The sequence below is a fragment of the Peromyscus californicus genome, unplaced genomic scaffold (assembly GCF_007827085.1).
Source record: "Peromyscus californicus insignis strain IS unplaced genomic scaffold, ASM782708v3 Scaffold_3__1_contigs__length_106647218, whole genome shotgun sequence".
NCBI lineage: Eukaryota > Metazoa > Chordata > Mammalia > Rodentia > Cricetidae > Peromyscus > Peromyscus californicus.
In genome coordinates this window covers 59,779,150-59,794,743 of record NW_026294551.1, presented here as the reverse complement: position 1 = coordinate 59,794,743, position 15,594 = coordinate 59,779,150, and the positions used below count along the sequence as shown (strand labels likewise).

General features: G+C 46.9%; 1 protein-coding gene across 2 annotated transcripts in view; it reads left to right on the top strand.

The window, feature by feature from the left end:
• Pmp22 (peripheral myelin protein 22) overlaps nucleotides 1-14,794 on the top strand; it is a 30,156-nt gene extending 15,362 nt beyond the window's left edge. For both annotated transcript variants that reach the window (XM_052757855.1, XM_052757856.1), the window contains exons 4-5: nucleotides 5,991-6,131; nucleotides 13,486-14,794. In XM_052757855.1, the coding sequence (XP_052613815.1) occupies nucleotides 5,991-6,131; nucleotides 13,486-13,649 (305 nt within the window). In that variant the 3' untranslated portion in view covers nucleotides 13,650-14,794. The remainder of the gene's footprint in view (nucleotides 1-5,990; nucleotides 6,132-13,485) is intronic.
• The last annotated feature ends 800 nt before the right edge of the window (nucleotides 14,795-15,594 follow it).

The window sequence follows — 15,594 nt, the reverse complement described above, 5'->3', positions numbered from 1 at the left end:
TGGCTCTGCTTATCCTCTGCTGTCCTTAGCTAGCCTGATGGATGGCACTTGGTGAATAGAGGGTCTTTCTTCTCTATGCCCAGGAATCCTGCAGTTGATCAAGGTTTGGAAACCCAGCCCTTACTATTGACACTACCATATCTTCTTTGCCTTGTGGTTTTTTTAAACTTGTTTAAATGCTTGCATAATACATGTGAAGCTGCCTTTCCTTAGGAAATGTAGATTTGTTCCCAGCCTGATGCCCCAATCCTCATAAACTCAAGTCCCTCACATTCAGTAGGGTAGTTAGTACTTGTGCGTAACCTCTGCACATCCTCCTGTTTGCTCGGCCAGCTTAGCAGTAGGACAGTGGGAAGCCTGTGTAAATAGTTGGCGTTGTATTGTTCAGGGGGTGTGGGTGAGGGAAGGCTGTGCGTGTATGCAGAGCTTTGCAAAGCATCTTTGGCCTGTCTGGTTGAGCCTGTGGATGTGAAAGCTTCAGATAGCTGAAGATATAGATCTTCTTATTAAAAATAAGTCAGAAGATACAGATCCAATGAAAAGATTTTTGGCCAAACTCCTCCTCATTATGACTGAAGTTCCCGGAGGTTCCCTGGGCATCAGATCGACAGACCTTTGGTTTTTTGTTTGTTTGTTTGTTTTTTCTGTAGGCGTGCACTGTAGCAAGTCCTGTCATTTGGTATGTTTACATAATGGCCCTGTGCTGTGTGCACATTTTACTCCTTATTGTCTTGAGGTCTTAAAAAGGTGCCGCTGTCTAATTGTCATTTTTCAAGTGCTGCAGGTCCATTGTAGGTAGATAGCCTAGTGTTATTGTGGGGACTGGAGGTAAGACATTATAGGGAGAGATACTAATTCATTTTTTTCATTATCATAGGACTGACACTACTGTGAGCATCCTGGTTGAATTTCCTGATTGATTTCCTTAATTTATACCAACTCAGTTAATTTTGGATTTATTTCATTCTTGTTTTTTGCAGCTTCTGGAGTTGAGTGTTAAACCCCCTTCTCTTTAGTATTTCTCTAGTAAAGGCGTACGAGGCAGACATTGTCCTCTGAAGGCTGCTTTGGCTGCAGCCTGTGGGTCTGGCATGTTTACTTTCAGTGCCGTTCTTTGCTGATGAAGTTTTTAAGTATATTTTCAAGTATATGTTCAAGTATTTACTTCCAGATACAGATATTAAATTGTTGAGTCATTATGTCTTAAACATTGAAAAATGTACATAGATTCTTTCAGATCTCTAGGTGTGAAGGGCTGTGCGAACAGTGTGTCATGTTGAGCCAGGCGAAGTGACAACTTTAAATTCTGTTTGTTGTTAGTGTCTGTGCTCGCATGACATGATGCCAGTGTGGAAGGAAGAGGATGGCTTCGGGGAGTTGGTTCCCCCTTCTGCTACAGATTCTTTCAGTGCCTTTACCCACAGAGCCATCTCACCAGACCAGACGCTAGCTTTAAACACTTCTTTTTTGACAGTTGGGTAGATTAAAAACTGGTATCACAGTCCTCATGAGTTTCCCATACACCCCCTGGTTATCTAGTAGGGTTAAGTGTCTTCCTATATTTACTGGCTTCACAGTTTTCATTTGTGGATCCCATATCTATGTGGCTTTTTAATTTAACGTTTGGTGCGCCGATCCCTCTGCAGCTTAATCTTGTGAATCTGTGAGCTAGAGACCTAACTTCAGCTGACATCTCTTCCTCCTTATGGCTTGCAGACTGTATTTAATGTATACTAAATTTGTGTCTATACATCTGTGTCTATACATCAGAAGCCTTCCTTCTGCCCGACTCTATAACGTTTTCTTTCAGTGACTAGAACATACGGTTTGACTTGCTAAAACTTCATAAGCTTTACATGTAAAATATTTGAATTATATAATATAGATACATTTTATTAGTTATATTACTAATAGCATGTAAGGTAATAGGCATACACTGGAGGTCTATGCTTGATGTCTGGTAATTTTTGTTTATTTTTCTGGTTTTCTTCCCTTCGTTTTATATTGTTGTTGCTCTTTTATTTGTTGTTACTATGCACTATGCTTGATTCAAAAATTTTTCTTAACTGCTATTTTTTTTTTTTTTTGCTTCTATTCTTTTTTTGAAGAAAAAAAAATTGAGATAGGGTGTTAATGTAAACCAGGCTGGCCTTGAACTTGCTATGCAGCCAAAGATGACCTTGAACTTTGGATGAGCCACCATGCTTGGTTTGAGCAGTATTGGGGACTGAAGTCAGGGGTGTGTGCAGCATGGGCAGGCACACAGTAAACCGAGCACAGTCATCTTTTAGGTGAAGTTTTGAATCATTTTGTCAAGTTCCAGTTGAGATACTGACAAGAATAACATATTTTTGATAAAATTGGAATCTTACAGCTTTGAGTGTTTCTGTCCAAAAAAATGTTGCTTTTTTTGTTGTTATTCAATTCCATATTGATTCCCCCCCCCCAACCAGGTAGGTATTTTATTAAAAATACATGTTTTCATATTTCTTCAATTTCATTAATCTGTACTAACTCAGTTAATTTTGGATTTGTTTCATTCTTGTTTTTCTGGCTTTTTTGAGTTGATAGCTCAATCCCCCTTTCTTTAGTGTCTTCCTAGTAAAGGTGTCTGAGGCAGACATTGTCCTCTGGAGACTGCTTTGGCCGCAGCTCATGGGTCTGACAAGTTAATTTTCGGTGTCGTTCCTCGCTGATGAAAATTTTAACTTTCTTTTCCACTTCTTTAAAGGATTGTCTAAATCCTCTGTTATGTTGGCAAATTGATTTTGGCTTCTGTTTTATCTTTCTGGGCCGGTGTGCATTGCACTTGCAAGGCAAGCGCTACGCTCTCAGCTGTGGCCTTGGCCTTGGCCCAGGCTGGTTTTTTATTTTTAACTCTTGAGTTATATTTTATGCTTAGCTCATCCCTGCTTTCCTGAGATGTTTTCCCCCCAATACCTAATACACAGTCAGTCTGTGAGACTGCCCCATATGGGTTTGAAAACTATAGTTTTTTATCGCTGGAATATACATTTCCTGTGTCTCTGCTGTACTGAGACAGCACCTGCTGTAGGAATAACCTTGACCTTGTGTTTTGGCTTTCTGATTTACAGAGTTGGAAGGAGAAAGCTTTTCTCTTTGGCTTCCCTTTATTATATTTCAGCTCAAATTCTGTTTTCTTGTGTGCTGTCATTGACCTTTTATTTTGATTATCATTTAGTTAAGGTCTCTTTTTAGAACTGTCTTCAGATTGCTGGTTGTTCGGTGAATCTCTTAGGTAATTGGCTGGAATGACTTGACTCGGAGTCTGTGAGTAATTTGAACTAATGGCCAAGGATAGAGTTGGTCTTACTGTATGGGTCTGTGTGTTTCATCTATTGTACTGATGGTTGAAAACTACCTCCTTCATCTTCTGACCCTCATAGCCAGTATAGATGGTCAACAAATGCTTGCTAAATAAATCTCCCGAATCCCTCACTTCTGTTCCGATTTGAGAACCAACTTTGGGTCAGACCACTCGTGTATAATGGGGTTCAAAAGTCAATAAATGAAGGTCAGAGTACTTTTCCTACTTGTATAAACTTCACACATAAAGCTTTCGAGTCTTATCCTGTGTGAGATCTAGTGGTGATTCACACTGTGTTAGTGAAAGATCTTAGAGATGAAGAGGGAGCACCTGCTCCAGCCTTGCCCCTTAGGACAACGCACTCTGGGGGACATGTCCCAGCCACAGTTGGGTCATAGCTCTAGTTTCAGATTGAGACCTTAGATTGGTGGCTTCTGTTTCATCTCATGGAGCTAGAGGGTGTTTTAATGTACCATGGTAACATCAGCTTTATTGCAGAATGATCTTTCAGAAAAGTCACACTGTAAGGGAAAGACACCAGCGTTAGTGGCATTCACATAAATGGAGGTGTGTGACCTGAAATTGGGGTTGCTCCTGGCCCCTCATTGTTCTTTAACAGAGAAAGAAATTGGAGAAAGCAGCAGCATGTATTGCTATGTGGCAGAGTGCAAGTCTGGAGTTAGGGCCTCTCAGATAGGGAGGTGACACTTGGGCTCATCAAACATCTCTGGAAATCTCTCTCAGTACAAACAAGCTAGATTGGTTTAGCTCGAGTTTCTTCTGTGTGATGATGCTGCCAGTGTGGGTCTGCAGAAGCCTTGTTGGAAACTCTGGAAGTGGTTCACTGGCTGCACCTGAATTTCTCCTGAGCTACTCAGAGTTCCTAACAGGACCATCTTACTCAGTTAGTCATCACAGGTTCCATATCCTTTATCCAAAATGTCCTGCACCAGAAATACTGAAAATTGAGCCTTTTAAAATCTTTGATGTTTGCATATATATAGTGTTGACCATGAGACCCAAGTCTAAATGTAGAATTTGTAGGATGTAGGTAGCCTGAAAGTAGTTTCATATAGTCTGTTTAATAATTTTGTGCATAAGTTAGCATTTCTTGGTGTGGCATTGTCTACTTGGAGCAGTATCCTGGCTTTTTAAATTTACATATTTCGGAGCACTTTTTGTGCAGATTTTTAGGTAAGGGGTGCTTAACTTTTATAAACCATCCAGAGTCCGTAGCTTTGGATGTTGTGCTAGGCATGGGTACAAGCTTCTTTCAGTGACAGGGTCCCTCTGTGTAGCCCAGGCTGGTCTTGAATTCACCTCGATCTTCGTTCAGTGTTAGAATTACAGATGTCTGCCGCCACCGGGTGATGTGTACACTTTTAAGTTATTGCACACCAACTAGTTACTGCTTGAGAAGCTAAAACCCTCTCTGTCAGCTCTCTTCTTTGGTGAGAAGAGGGTCTGGACATGGTACAACCCATCTGGTGGACACTGTACATGTCCCCCTGTCACACGGAGCTCAGCCCGCTTCCTCCTTCACTTCCTCTGGAGTCAGATTAGCTTGCAGCAGATGTTGACCTGGGGATACCCTCCCTTTCCTGAATTTCATTTGGAAGGTTAGCGATTCGCCAGAAGCACGGCAGGTTGACCACAGGGAGAACACAGAAGCCGTGATGCTATCTGTTGATTTAACAGAACTGAGACAGCTCTGTGCTGAGGTCAAAGGCCACGGTCAAGATTGACCAAGAAAAGAACGGAAATGGCAGAGAACTTGACATGCCCAACATTTTTAGCACTTTCTTCCTGCTTTCTGTAAGAGTGGCGCTCTCTCTCTATAACAGCCATTCTTGGGATCTCTGTGGGGGATGCTAACCTACTGAATATTGGTTATGAACTATTATTTTTGGAATATAGTTGGAGAGGTTCCAACACACCCTTCAGAAACCTATATGAGGAGATGCCCTTGAGTACTGGGAAGCAGTGGAAATGGCTCATATACATTGTTGAGCACATATGCACACAGATGGATGCTCCTTGGTTACCATGGGGTTTATGGCTCAGTAAAACCACTATAAGTGAAACTAGTGTAAGTCAAAGGTGCATTCAACACACAAGCTTCCCAGCAGCTGAGCACCCTGTGCACTGCAGTGTGGACTGTTTCTGCTCGTGATGGGGGCTGGGTGGCTGCCTGGGAGCCGCCTCTCACCGCCATTTGCTGCTGCTGTCCCCCTTGTGACAGAGAACTGTACTACACACAGCCAGCCCAGGAAGAGCTCCAAGTTCCAAGTGTGAATTACAGTTTTTTCTGTTCGTGCTTTGCTTTTTATTGTGAAGTCGAAAATTACAACTTAGGACTATACAAGTCCCGAATCGTCTGCTACCTTAAGTAGCTCATTTGGCAAAAACATTGGAAGGCAGTTCAGTATATTTTGAATGGCACTAAACTCTGGTGACACATACTTTTCCTGCAGCCCTTTCCAGAAATATCCATGGTTCAACAAGAAAAGATGGCTTGATGATTGTCTTTTTAAAGTGCAGAATGAACTGTTCCCACCAGGTTGGGGGTTCTCAGGAATCGGGCCCCCTTGACTCCACATGCCCCATGGCAGGTCTTTCCTGGCCATTCCCAGGTTTTCTAACCAAGTGTTCCTTCTCCTAGAATGGCTGCAGTCTGTCCAGGCCACCATGGTCCTGTCTGTCATCTTCAGCGTCCTGTCTCTGTTCCTGTTCTTCTGCCAGCTCTTCACCCTCACCAAAGGCGGCCGCTTTTACATCACTGGATTCTTCCAGATCCTTGCTGGTAAGTTGTGGACGGTAACGGCCATATGGAATATGGGCCTTTTGAAGGACATGGTGCCAGTGGTGGATGTTTGCGAATTGGGCTATTGGATGTTTATCCTGAAGCTTTTCCCCTCTCTGTCTCTCTGTCTCTCTGTCGTCTCTCTCTTTCTCTCCAGCCCTCACACGTGTGTGTGTGTGTGTGTGTGTGTGTGTGTGTGTGTGTGTACAGCATGTGCATATATATTTAAACTTAGCAGCATTCCACTGCTCTGTGGAATGATACACACATGAAAGAGTCTTCGGGTCCTAAGAAAAGCCTTCAAACATGCCAGACCCATCACCATGAGTGAAGCTGTAATATGGGCACATCATTAGAAGTAAATGCTGAGGCTGCCCACTGAGCCAAGGATGTGATGCCCAAGACACTGTCTTGGCCCTGTTTAGACCATGGCCCTGTGCAGAGTGCTGGTGAGGGTGTTCTCAGGAAAGTGTCTTGTGCCTGTAAGTGGAAATCGTCACACTGACACACTCCCCTGGACTTGGGTTCCTGCTGCAGTCTCTGCTGCCTTCACCAGCATTCTGTGCTAATGCTTCCAAATAGGAGACTGGTGACACACACAAACACAGGAAAGGCTTCCACCTTCTCCCTGTGGTCTGTGCGATGGCGTGTAGGGCCCAGAAGTATCTGCCACAGAGGTAAATACCTTACAGTTCTGTCTGTGGAGTCTGCTCAGTGCTTCATTGACGCCTATCTTTCTGTCTGATGTTTGCCAATTGACCAAGACTGGAGGGTATTGGAGAGAAGTGAGAGGCAGAGAGTAAACCCCAGAACATGTCTAGGTACCATGACACCCTCCCGATCCTGGCCCTCCCTATAGCCAAAGATGTAGTGCCCCACGTTTACTGTGAGAATGTCACTGGGGTCGTATCACCACCCATGCTCAGAAGCAGCCCTTGGGGGATTAGAAACAACCCCCAAGTCCTTGGTGGATGCTTGTACAGAGAGACATGGCCTGAGGCTGGCTGTTAATACCTTTTCTAGAAGATCTGCCAGTCTGTCTCCTGAGGGCTGGGATCAGAGGGATGTGTCCCCATGCCCAGTCCTGCACCAGACTTTTCACTGGATGCTAAACTCAGATTCACACCTTTTGTTATTGGTAGGTTTTGAAGCGTCGGCTATGAGTAGCCGCACCTACAGAACTGCTCAGTGGAAAACCGGCTGGGTGGGGCCGAGTGACTGGGCAGCAGCCTTTGCATCTGTATTGTTTCCACTTTCAGTTATCCAGGGTCTTTTTTACAATACCATTCTCGTGAAAATTCACAAAGTCTAGTCACTACCCTTGATCTTAGCCACAAGGCTGAGGAGAAGAGCCGTGAAGTCCAGAGATAAGGATCACGGTGGTCCGTGTGGCCTCTGGGTTAAGGCCTTTCCATCCACACGGACGTTCTCAGAGCTGCTCTAACCGTTCAGAGTCTGTCTGCTGTGGTACTTGCTTTACACCATTGCTCCTCCTCTGAACTCATTGTGAACATTCTAGAACACTGCCTCAAGTGCCCCTGGCTTTGAAAACACATGAGTTGCTTTTCCTTAGGCCCTTCAAATCTAGCTGCTCATCTCTTACAAGACTCTTTTTCAGTCATGGGTCCTCAGCTGAGCGGCCCTTATTTAAGTAAGAAGTTCTGGGGAGTTAGAAATGTCGAAGTGAAACCGTGGCTGTGATTTCCTAAGGACGTTCTGTACCTGGTTGTCACCTCTAGTCCAGACGATCTGAAGGGCGCTCTCGTAGGAATCTCGGGTCTCCAGAATGTTCATTTGAAACTGCTGGCAGGTCTTTCTACTCAAATTGGAAACCCAAGAACCGGGGCTTTGCCCAGAGACCTCCCGATTCTTTCAGAGGGTGGCAGTTCTAAGTCGAGGGCGTGAGCTCTCCCCCGGGTGGTGGTGTTTATGAAGGAAGGTAGGCTCCGGAGAGAAGATGAGGGTGGTGTGGCCGGAGGTGAGAATTAGTGCATACTTGAGAGTTGGCAGTTCAGCATCAAGGAAGAAGTCAGACAAACTAAAGCAGCTGGGGAAGGGAAGACAGGGAGGAGGTGCATGGGGAGGCAGATGGAAGAAAGAAGGAGAAAGAAGCCTCCTAATCAGGGCGTATGAAACCTTCGTGTGGCTACCATGGTGGGCAGCTACGTTTGCGTGAATGCCAGGTCTGCAGAGCACTGAAGTGCATTAAATGGAAGTTAATAGAGAATTGATTGAGTTTCATAAGGTACTGTTACAGGTTGGGGTATCATCATGCTTCCTTCTTTAAAATTTACTTTTACTTTTTAGACTTTTTTTTAATTCTAAAGACTTTATTTATTTTACATGTATGAATGTTTTCCCAGCATGCATGTATGCACACACCATGTGCGTGCCTAGTGCTGAGGAGGTCAGAAGAGGCCATCAGATCCTCTGAAACTGGAGTTACAGATGGTTGTGAGCCACCATGTCTGTGCTGGGAATTGAACCGGGATCTTCCGCAAGAGTAGCAAGTGCCCTAAACTGATGAGCTGTGTCTACAGGCCTTACAGCTTCCTTTTGAAGGGCCTGCTGTGGTCTGTATGGATCATGCTTGTGAGCTGGAGCTTAGGGGAAAGACAGAAGTCCGACCGCTGAGGGGTTGGCTGGCTAGCTCCCCCCGACACCCGCCATAGACACAGCAGATTTCTGGCTTTGCTGCTTCATGGCCGAAGTCTCTGTGTGAACTCCATGTCTTGATCACACACTTCTTGTCTTGGCAGTTTCCTTGAAGATAACAAGAAAGGCCCTCCTTAGTGTTTGCATCCAGGCAAGATGTTTTTACCCTGGAGAGCCTTGTGTAGTATCTCCGTGTGGGCTCTCTCCCTGGGGACTTTGTGCAGCTGTTAAAGCACCCTGATCTTGCTGTGAGGTTCTCCAGGACCTTCTCACTAATAGCAAGCCCTGTTCATGAGCTGTGCATTCTTCTAAACCTGTTAGAGGAGAATGTCCCGGTCCTGCTTCCAAATTTTCCGTTTTCTGGGTACCACTGTTCCTACACGTTTGTTATCTTTTGCTGTGTTGGATCAGGCTTACTAGGTGGGAGAACATGAAGAAAACCACACAGACACCAAGTTAGAATCTGTAGAGTCGTGTGTGTTAATGTCCAGCAGCTAACTCGCCCCAGGCAGGCACATGGAAGACCCTCAACCCCCATTGGCTTCCTAGGCAATTATGTCCCTGAGATAGAATACAAATCAACTAAAATATCTAGGTACCTTAATCAAACTTGGGGACCACAACTTGTGTCCCATGTCCGGTCCAGCCACCTTTGCTCAAGAAGCCAGTTTTAAAAGGACCACATTAAAAATGGAAAGCAGAAAAAGGAGACTTATTCAGTGTGGCCACATTGGGAAGAGGGACAAAGAGATCAAAAGCTGCTTTCTCCCAAGTCCGTCTTCGGGTCCTGAAGTAGCATCCAAAGTTCAAATAGAGGGCCATGAATGCGCACACCTAAGCAAGCCCAGTCAAGGTGTGGCCCCACCCACCACTCACCCATCATTACCTGGGTTTCAGACTCATCTTGTAAGATGTTCTGACATGTTGATAGAACCCTGTGAAATCTCTTTCTGGGAGATAAGTTCTTCCCTCCTGGCGCCCTGTCCTTCTCTCAGCATGAGATTTCTAGGGAACTTCTTTAGGGTCCGTTGTTTCAACAGTCTGATAGTCAGACTGAGAGACTCAAGTGTCTCTTTGGAGTGGCTTCATTTCTGCCAGGCTGGTCCCCGTTACTGTGATTAAGGGGGACAGAAAGCCAGCAGAGGCCATGGACTCCAGAGTGAGTCTCATCTTTCCCGTTGGTTTTATTTAATGATGGTGATGGGAGTGAGGAGATGAGCCAAGGCTGTGCCTGCAGCTATTCTGAGTGGGCTTCCGGGGTCCACACGCTAGCCAGCCTCACCGTGGCTTCCGTCCCTGCCTCTGCAGTGGAAATGCTCTGCACAGGCCTCCCAGGTCTTGGGGAGTCTTTCAGTGCTTGGATGTCACCACTGCTGTCTGGACTGTGGGTGACTAGACCTACTGCTTAGTCGTCTCCCTTCTCTCAGCTGCCGAGGTGTTGGGTCCCGGGTGCATGCACAGCGGACGGCCCTGTTCCATTCTTCTTCCTCTTCCTCCCCATCCAGACTACAGTCTGCTGCTTCTGTGGTGTGGCATCCTCCACGGGTGCTGTGGCAGTTCTCTTCTGTCCTCCCTGATGACACCACTGCGTGGTGCACAAACCTGCCCCCTGCACCTCCTCACCTCCTGCCCCACACCCACCCCTAAATCCCATTTCCACTCAGCTGCTAGAGTGATCTCTCTTCTGCCTTTTTGGGTTTTACATTAAAACTTCTTGTTATTATTATTTTATTGTGTGGATGTTTGCCCTGCTTGTATGTCATGATCATAGAGGCCCGAGGAAGACATGGAGTCCCCTCTGGACCTGGAGGTAAAGATCATTGTAAGCCATCATGTGGGTTCTGGGAATCGAACCCAGGTCCTCTGAAAGAGAAAATGCTCTTAACCGCTGAGCCATCTCTCCTGCCCTTGTTTTTTAGTTTTGAGACATGATGTAGCTCAGGCTGACCCTTGAGATCTTTCTGTACCAGCCCCTGAGTGCTGGGATTATAGACCTTTGCCATCTCATCTGGCCTGGGGGTGGGAGTGGGCCTTCCCAGGACCTGAGAGTCTGCTTATGTTCCTGCTGTGCTGGAGATCTCTACAGGACTTCCCCTTCCCTGTCCCCTTGTCATGTTGCCCTGGCCCTGGATGATGTCCAGCCTCCTGTCCTGTGAGACTGTTGTAATTTTCAATGCTTTCTCTCCATCTTAGCCTTTGACCTTGCTCCTCTTCCTGGAGTTTCTGTCCTGCTCCTCTTCACCTGGCCACCTCTTACATATCCCTGGGACCCAGCTGAACTGCCATCGCCCTCAAGGCTTGTATTCTGCCGTATGGAGCTCAGCCTGTCTGATCTCTCGGCCTTGGGGACATTCCTCTCCTATTTAATATTGCAAGGGATGGCTGTCTTCTGGACAGGCATCCCTTGAAGGTCGGAGCCTTGTCTCATTTATCCTGGTGCTTCTGCTGTCTAGGACAGGACGTGCAGATAGTAAGCACTCCTTACGTGCTGAAGGAACCCCAAGGAAAGGAGCTGTTGAGCAATCACCAAGAATTTCTCAGTTGGCCCTGGGTTTGAATTGCTTGGTTAGGATTGCTTGGTCACTGCTGTTTAAGGGTAGAGACCTTCTCTTTCAGGGAGCTTTAGGGAGCGTGTGCAGAGGGTTGTTACAGACCCAGCCATGGTGAGGCAGGTACAAACTGCTGTGACTTGACTGCTCAGTGTCGTCATGGCTTTAATTTGGCCTGTGGATGAACTTGGCACTTTCCTGGGGACCTCACTTGCTTGAATGACACATCTCCATCAGCTGGGCTGTGAGTCACTCTTGGTCAGGGACGGAAACTGATGTTTTCTCTTTGCCAGGGAATGGAGACGTAGCAGATTCACATGGCTACCGAGGCATCGTTCATGCCTGTGGCCAGGAGCTGCCTCAGGAAGCCCTGTGCAGATGATAAGCATCATTCTTCCTCCTTTGGCTCTCTACCGTACCTAGCTCTCTTCTGTGGTGTGCGTCCCTTCTTGTGGCCCTGCCCTCATCAGCCTAGGCCACAGGCAGCTCAGGTCAATGTGAGTCTTCCTGCTTCCTTCCTGACTTCATTTTCATCCCTCTCTCTTTTTCTATCTCCTTTTGTTCCTCTTTGTTCACTTCCTGTCTTGATTTTTCTTATTTCTTGGGACAGGGTCCCACAGCATATCCCAGGCTGGCTTTGAACTCAAACTCCCCCTGTCTCAGCCTCCCCAAGTGATGAGACTTTACAGGCCTGTGTCGCAAAGGCCTAGCTTGCATTCTCCTTTTGTTTTGCACTTGGGGAGCTGGAGCTGGGCCTTGCCCATGCTCAGCAAGCACGCCACCATTAATTCACACCCCTATCCCTGCTATTTCTCAACACGAAGCGGTCGCCCAGGGAACAACAGAGCAAGATAACTGAGTACCCTGGTCGAGGCTGATCAGGTGTGTCTCGGGACATCCAAACTGCTGTTGTCCTTCAGCAAGGCTATGGTTTCCCATGACACAGCCAGCTTTACTGTCTCCGCACTTTCTGTAGGTAGTGGCAGGTCCTAGGTCCCATCCCACGGCGGTCCCAAGACTATTGTTTGGCTTTTCCAATGGGGGCAAGCTGAGTGGGCATATTCTCCTCTGAGTTGCCAAAGGACAGTCTGATCAGGGTGGATGGTGTGACATCATCCCCCTCCTACTGTTTATTCAAACAGAGTTGAACTGTCCAGCATGTCAGCGGCACAAATAGCAATGAGGTTAGCTGTAGGTGGCCCAGGGACTGGAGCCCTGGGACCGCATGAATCCCACACAGCCTGCTGCCTTTATAATAGTCTTTCAGAGCTTCTCAAAGGCTCTGTTTTCAGTAGGGAACAGATCTGGCTTTGTCCAGCTCCAGGCTGGGGTGCTGATGTCATTGGACCCCTCTCTGTGGAGGGACACGACTGTCACATGGGCATAGGTGGTCGAACTTGAGCATGGTGGCTGTACCAAAGAGTTGGGGTGGCCTGATGCACCTGTATGTCTGATATTCTTTCGTCTGTTTTGAGCTGCAGACCTTGGGGTCACCAAGTGGAATGGAACTAGCTGCTCTTTTTTTATCTGTCTCCTTTCCATGCAGCTTTGATTCTCTCCCTTATTACTGTCCTTATTTCTCCCTTTCCCTCCATCTGCCCTGTATCACTGCTAGGTACTTCTCACTACATCCACGGGACAGCATCGCTAAGGGAACCTGGTCCCCTGTGGTCAGCAGGGAGTCAAGCCTTTTCTGTTATTCCACGACACCACCAGTGGTACAGTATCACTTCAGTTCCACTGGTTTCTGGTCACACACAACACGGCCCGTGTGTAGAGTGGGTCACAGGTTCACAAAGCATATCCACACCCAGCCACTTCTGGGAAGAGCTAGGCAGGCTTCTCTTTCAGCCTGAGTCCTCACTGTCCATCTCGCATGGCCTAGGGAGAGGATGACGGAAAGAGAGAGGAATGAGGCAGGAAGTACACTGAGGAGCCTCAGAAGAGGTCTTGGCGTGGGTGGCCAGGGTTGGGCGTGGGGAGCTGTTCATTGTTTACTCGTATATTCCAGCTGTCTCCTCCCAGTTCTGAGCTGGGAGGCCCAGCCAGGTTAGGAACATTCTCCCTGCCTAGCACTGTGGATGCTCACGTGGCAGAGCGCCACAGCCCCACGGTGAACCCCCAGTTACCTGCTGTCTGTCTCCTCCCAGGTCTTTGCGTGATGAGTGCAGCGGCCATCTACACAGTGAGGCACAGTGAGTGGCATGTCAACACGGGCTACTCCTATGGCTTCGCCTACATCCTGGCCTGGGTGGCCTTTCCCCTGGCCCTCCTCAGTGGCATTATCTACGTGATCCTACGGAAACGTGAATGAGGTGCCCGACGCACCATCCGTCGAGGCTCTGAGCGCGCATAGGGTCCACGGGGAGGGAGGTAGGAAACCAGAAAAAGAAGCCCCACAAACCAAAAAGAGCTAGCCCCAAATCCAAACGCAAGTCCAACCAAACAGAACGCAGTTGAGTGGGGATTGCTGTCAATTGAAGATGTATATAATATCTATGGTTTATAAAACCTATTTATAACACTTTTTACATATATGTACATAGGACTGTTTGCTTTTTATGTTTGACTGTCAGCCTTGTGTTGAATCTTAAAGAACTTTACATTCTAACACTATAACCAAGTTCAGTATCTTTGTTTTGTTTTTTTGTTTTTATTTTTGTTTTTATCTTTGGTTTTGCTCAGAAGTAAAAACTCCCACATGGTCCCCTTCATCTAAAAGCAGATACCTCCCTCCCACTCAACCTCATAGGATAACCAAAGTGTGGGGACACACCCCGAATGGCCAAAGGCCTTCACACTGTGGGTGACCTGGTGCATTTAGCAGGACTACCCACTGCCTGAATGGCTGTGTGGAGCCCTAAGCACTCACAGACGAAACGCCCTGAACCAGAGCCCTCCGCAGAAACACGGCTGGTAACTCTGGAACCCTTGTCCTTGCAGGCAGAGTACCAGGGCCACGCATTTAAATGAGAAGTCAGAGACAAGGAGTCTGTGAAATGGTGCTATGGATTTACCATTCCTCGTTATTACTAATCATTTAAACCACTCACTGGAAACTCAATTAACAGTTTTATGGCATAAGGCAGAATGGAGACCTGAATAATTGTGTGTGACATAAACGGTTCATAACTGCTTTCGTACCTAGCTAGGCTGTTGTTATTACTACAATGAATAAATCTCAAAGCCTCCATCGCTCCCACAGTTTTCTCACGGTCGGAGCATCAGGACAAGTGTCTAGACCCTTGGGATTGTGAGTTCCCTGGCTTGCTGGGTCTAGAATGTCCTGTGCCTCCAAGGACTGTCTGGCAATGACTTGTATCGGCCACCAACTGTAGATGTATATACGGTGCCCTTCTGATGCTAAGACTCCAGACCTTTCTGTTTTTGCTTGCTTTTTCTGATTTTATACCAACTGTGTGGACTAAGATACATTAAAATAAACATCAGAGTAACTCACTGTGTCTCCCTGGCTTTTGTGGGTCCTGGGTGTGGGTTCAAGGCACGAACTTCAGTGGAGGGGGAGGTGCAGTTAATGGTGTGGGCTGCAGTGTAGCGCTTCAGGAGTGAGCTCATGGCCATCTCACAGGTAGCTGGAACATGTGATGCCTTCAGTGTCTACAATATCTGCCAATTGTACAGAGCTGGGGCGTGGAGCCAGAGGGCAGGCTGTCAGTGGCCTGGAAGGAACCGCAGTGTTCGTTTGGTCCCCCTCTGTGATGGCATGCACAGGGAACACGGGCACGACAGAATTGTGTTTCTATGCAGAGGAGATTGGCATGAGCAGCATCGGCCTCTGAATTATTGTCCGAATGGCGTTTTGAATAGTAATGGTAATAAAGTGGGAATAGCAGAGCTTCTAATCCCATCAGGAGGGCAGAGGTGTCCTAAGCATTAGCCAGCTCCAGGCTTGTTATTCCCTAGCCCTTTGCAGTGGTACAGCATGTTGGGCTACGAAGTCATCCACATTTATTGAACTGTTCCTTTGAACTATGCTGAAGGTCAAGAAAGAGTGAGAAAATTCCCATCGTTGAATTTTAATGAGCAAGGCAACCCAATTTTAATGAGCAAGGTAAATCAGAGTAATGGTGTAAGACCATGGAAGGTAAGCAGCCCAGGCAGGAGCCTGCCTTCTGCTGCTTCCCAACAGGAGCACGTCCTCTTCCTTGTCTGTAAGACGTGGATTCTGGTGTGAAGGCTCTAAGGCTGTAAGACTCAAAAGGTGATGGGAGCAAAGTACTCAGAGTAGTGACTACACT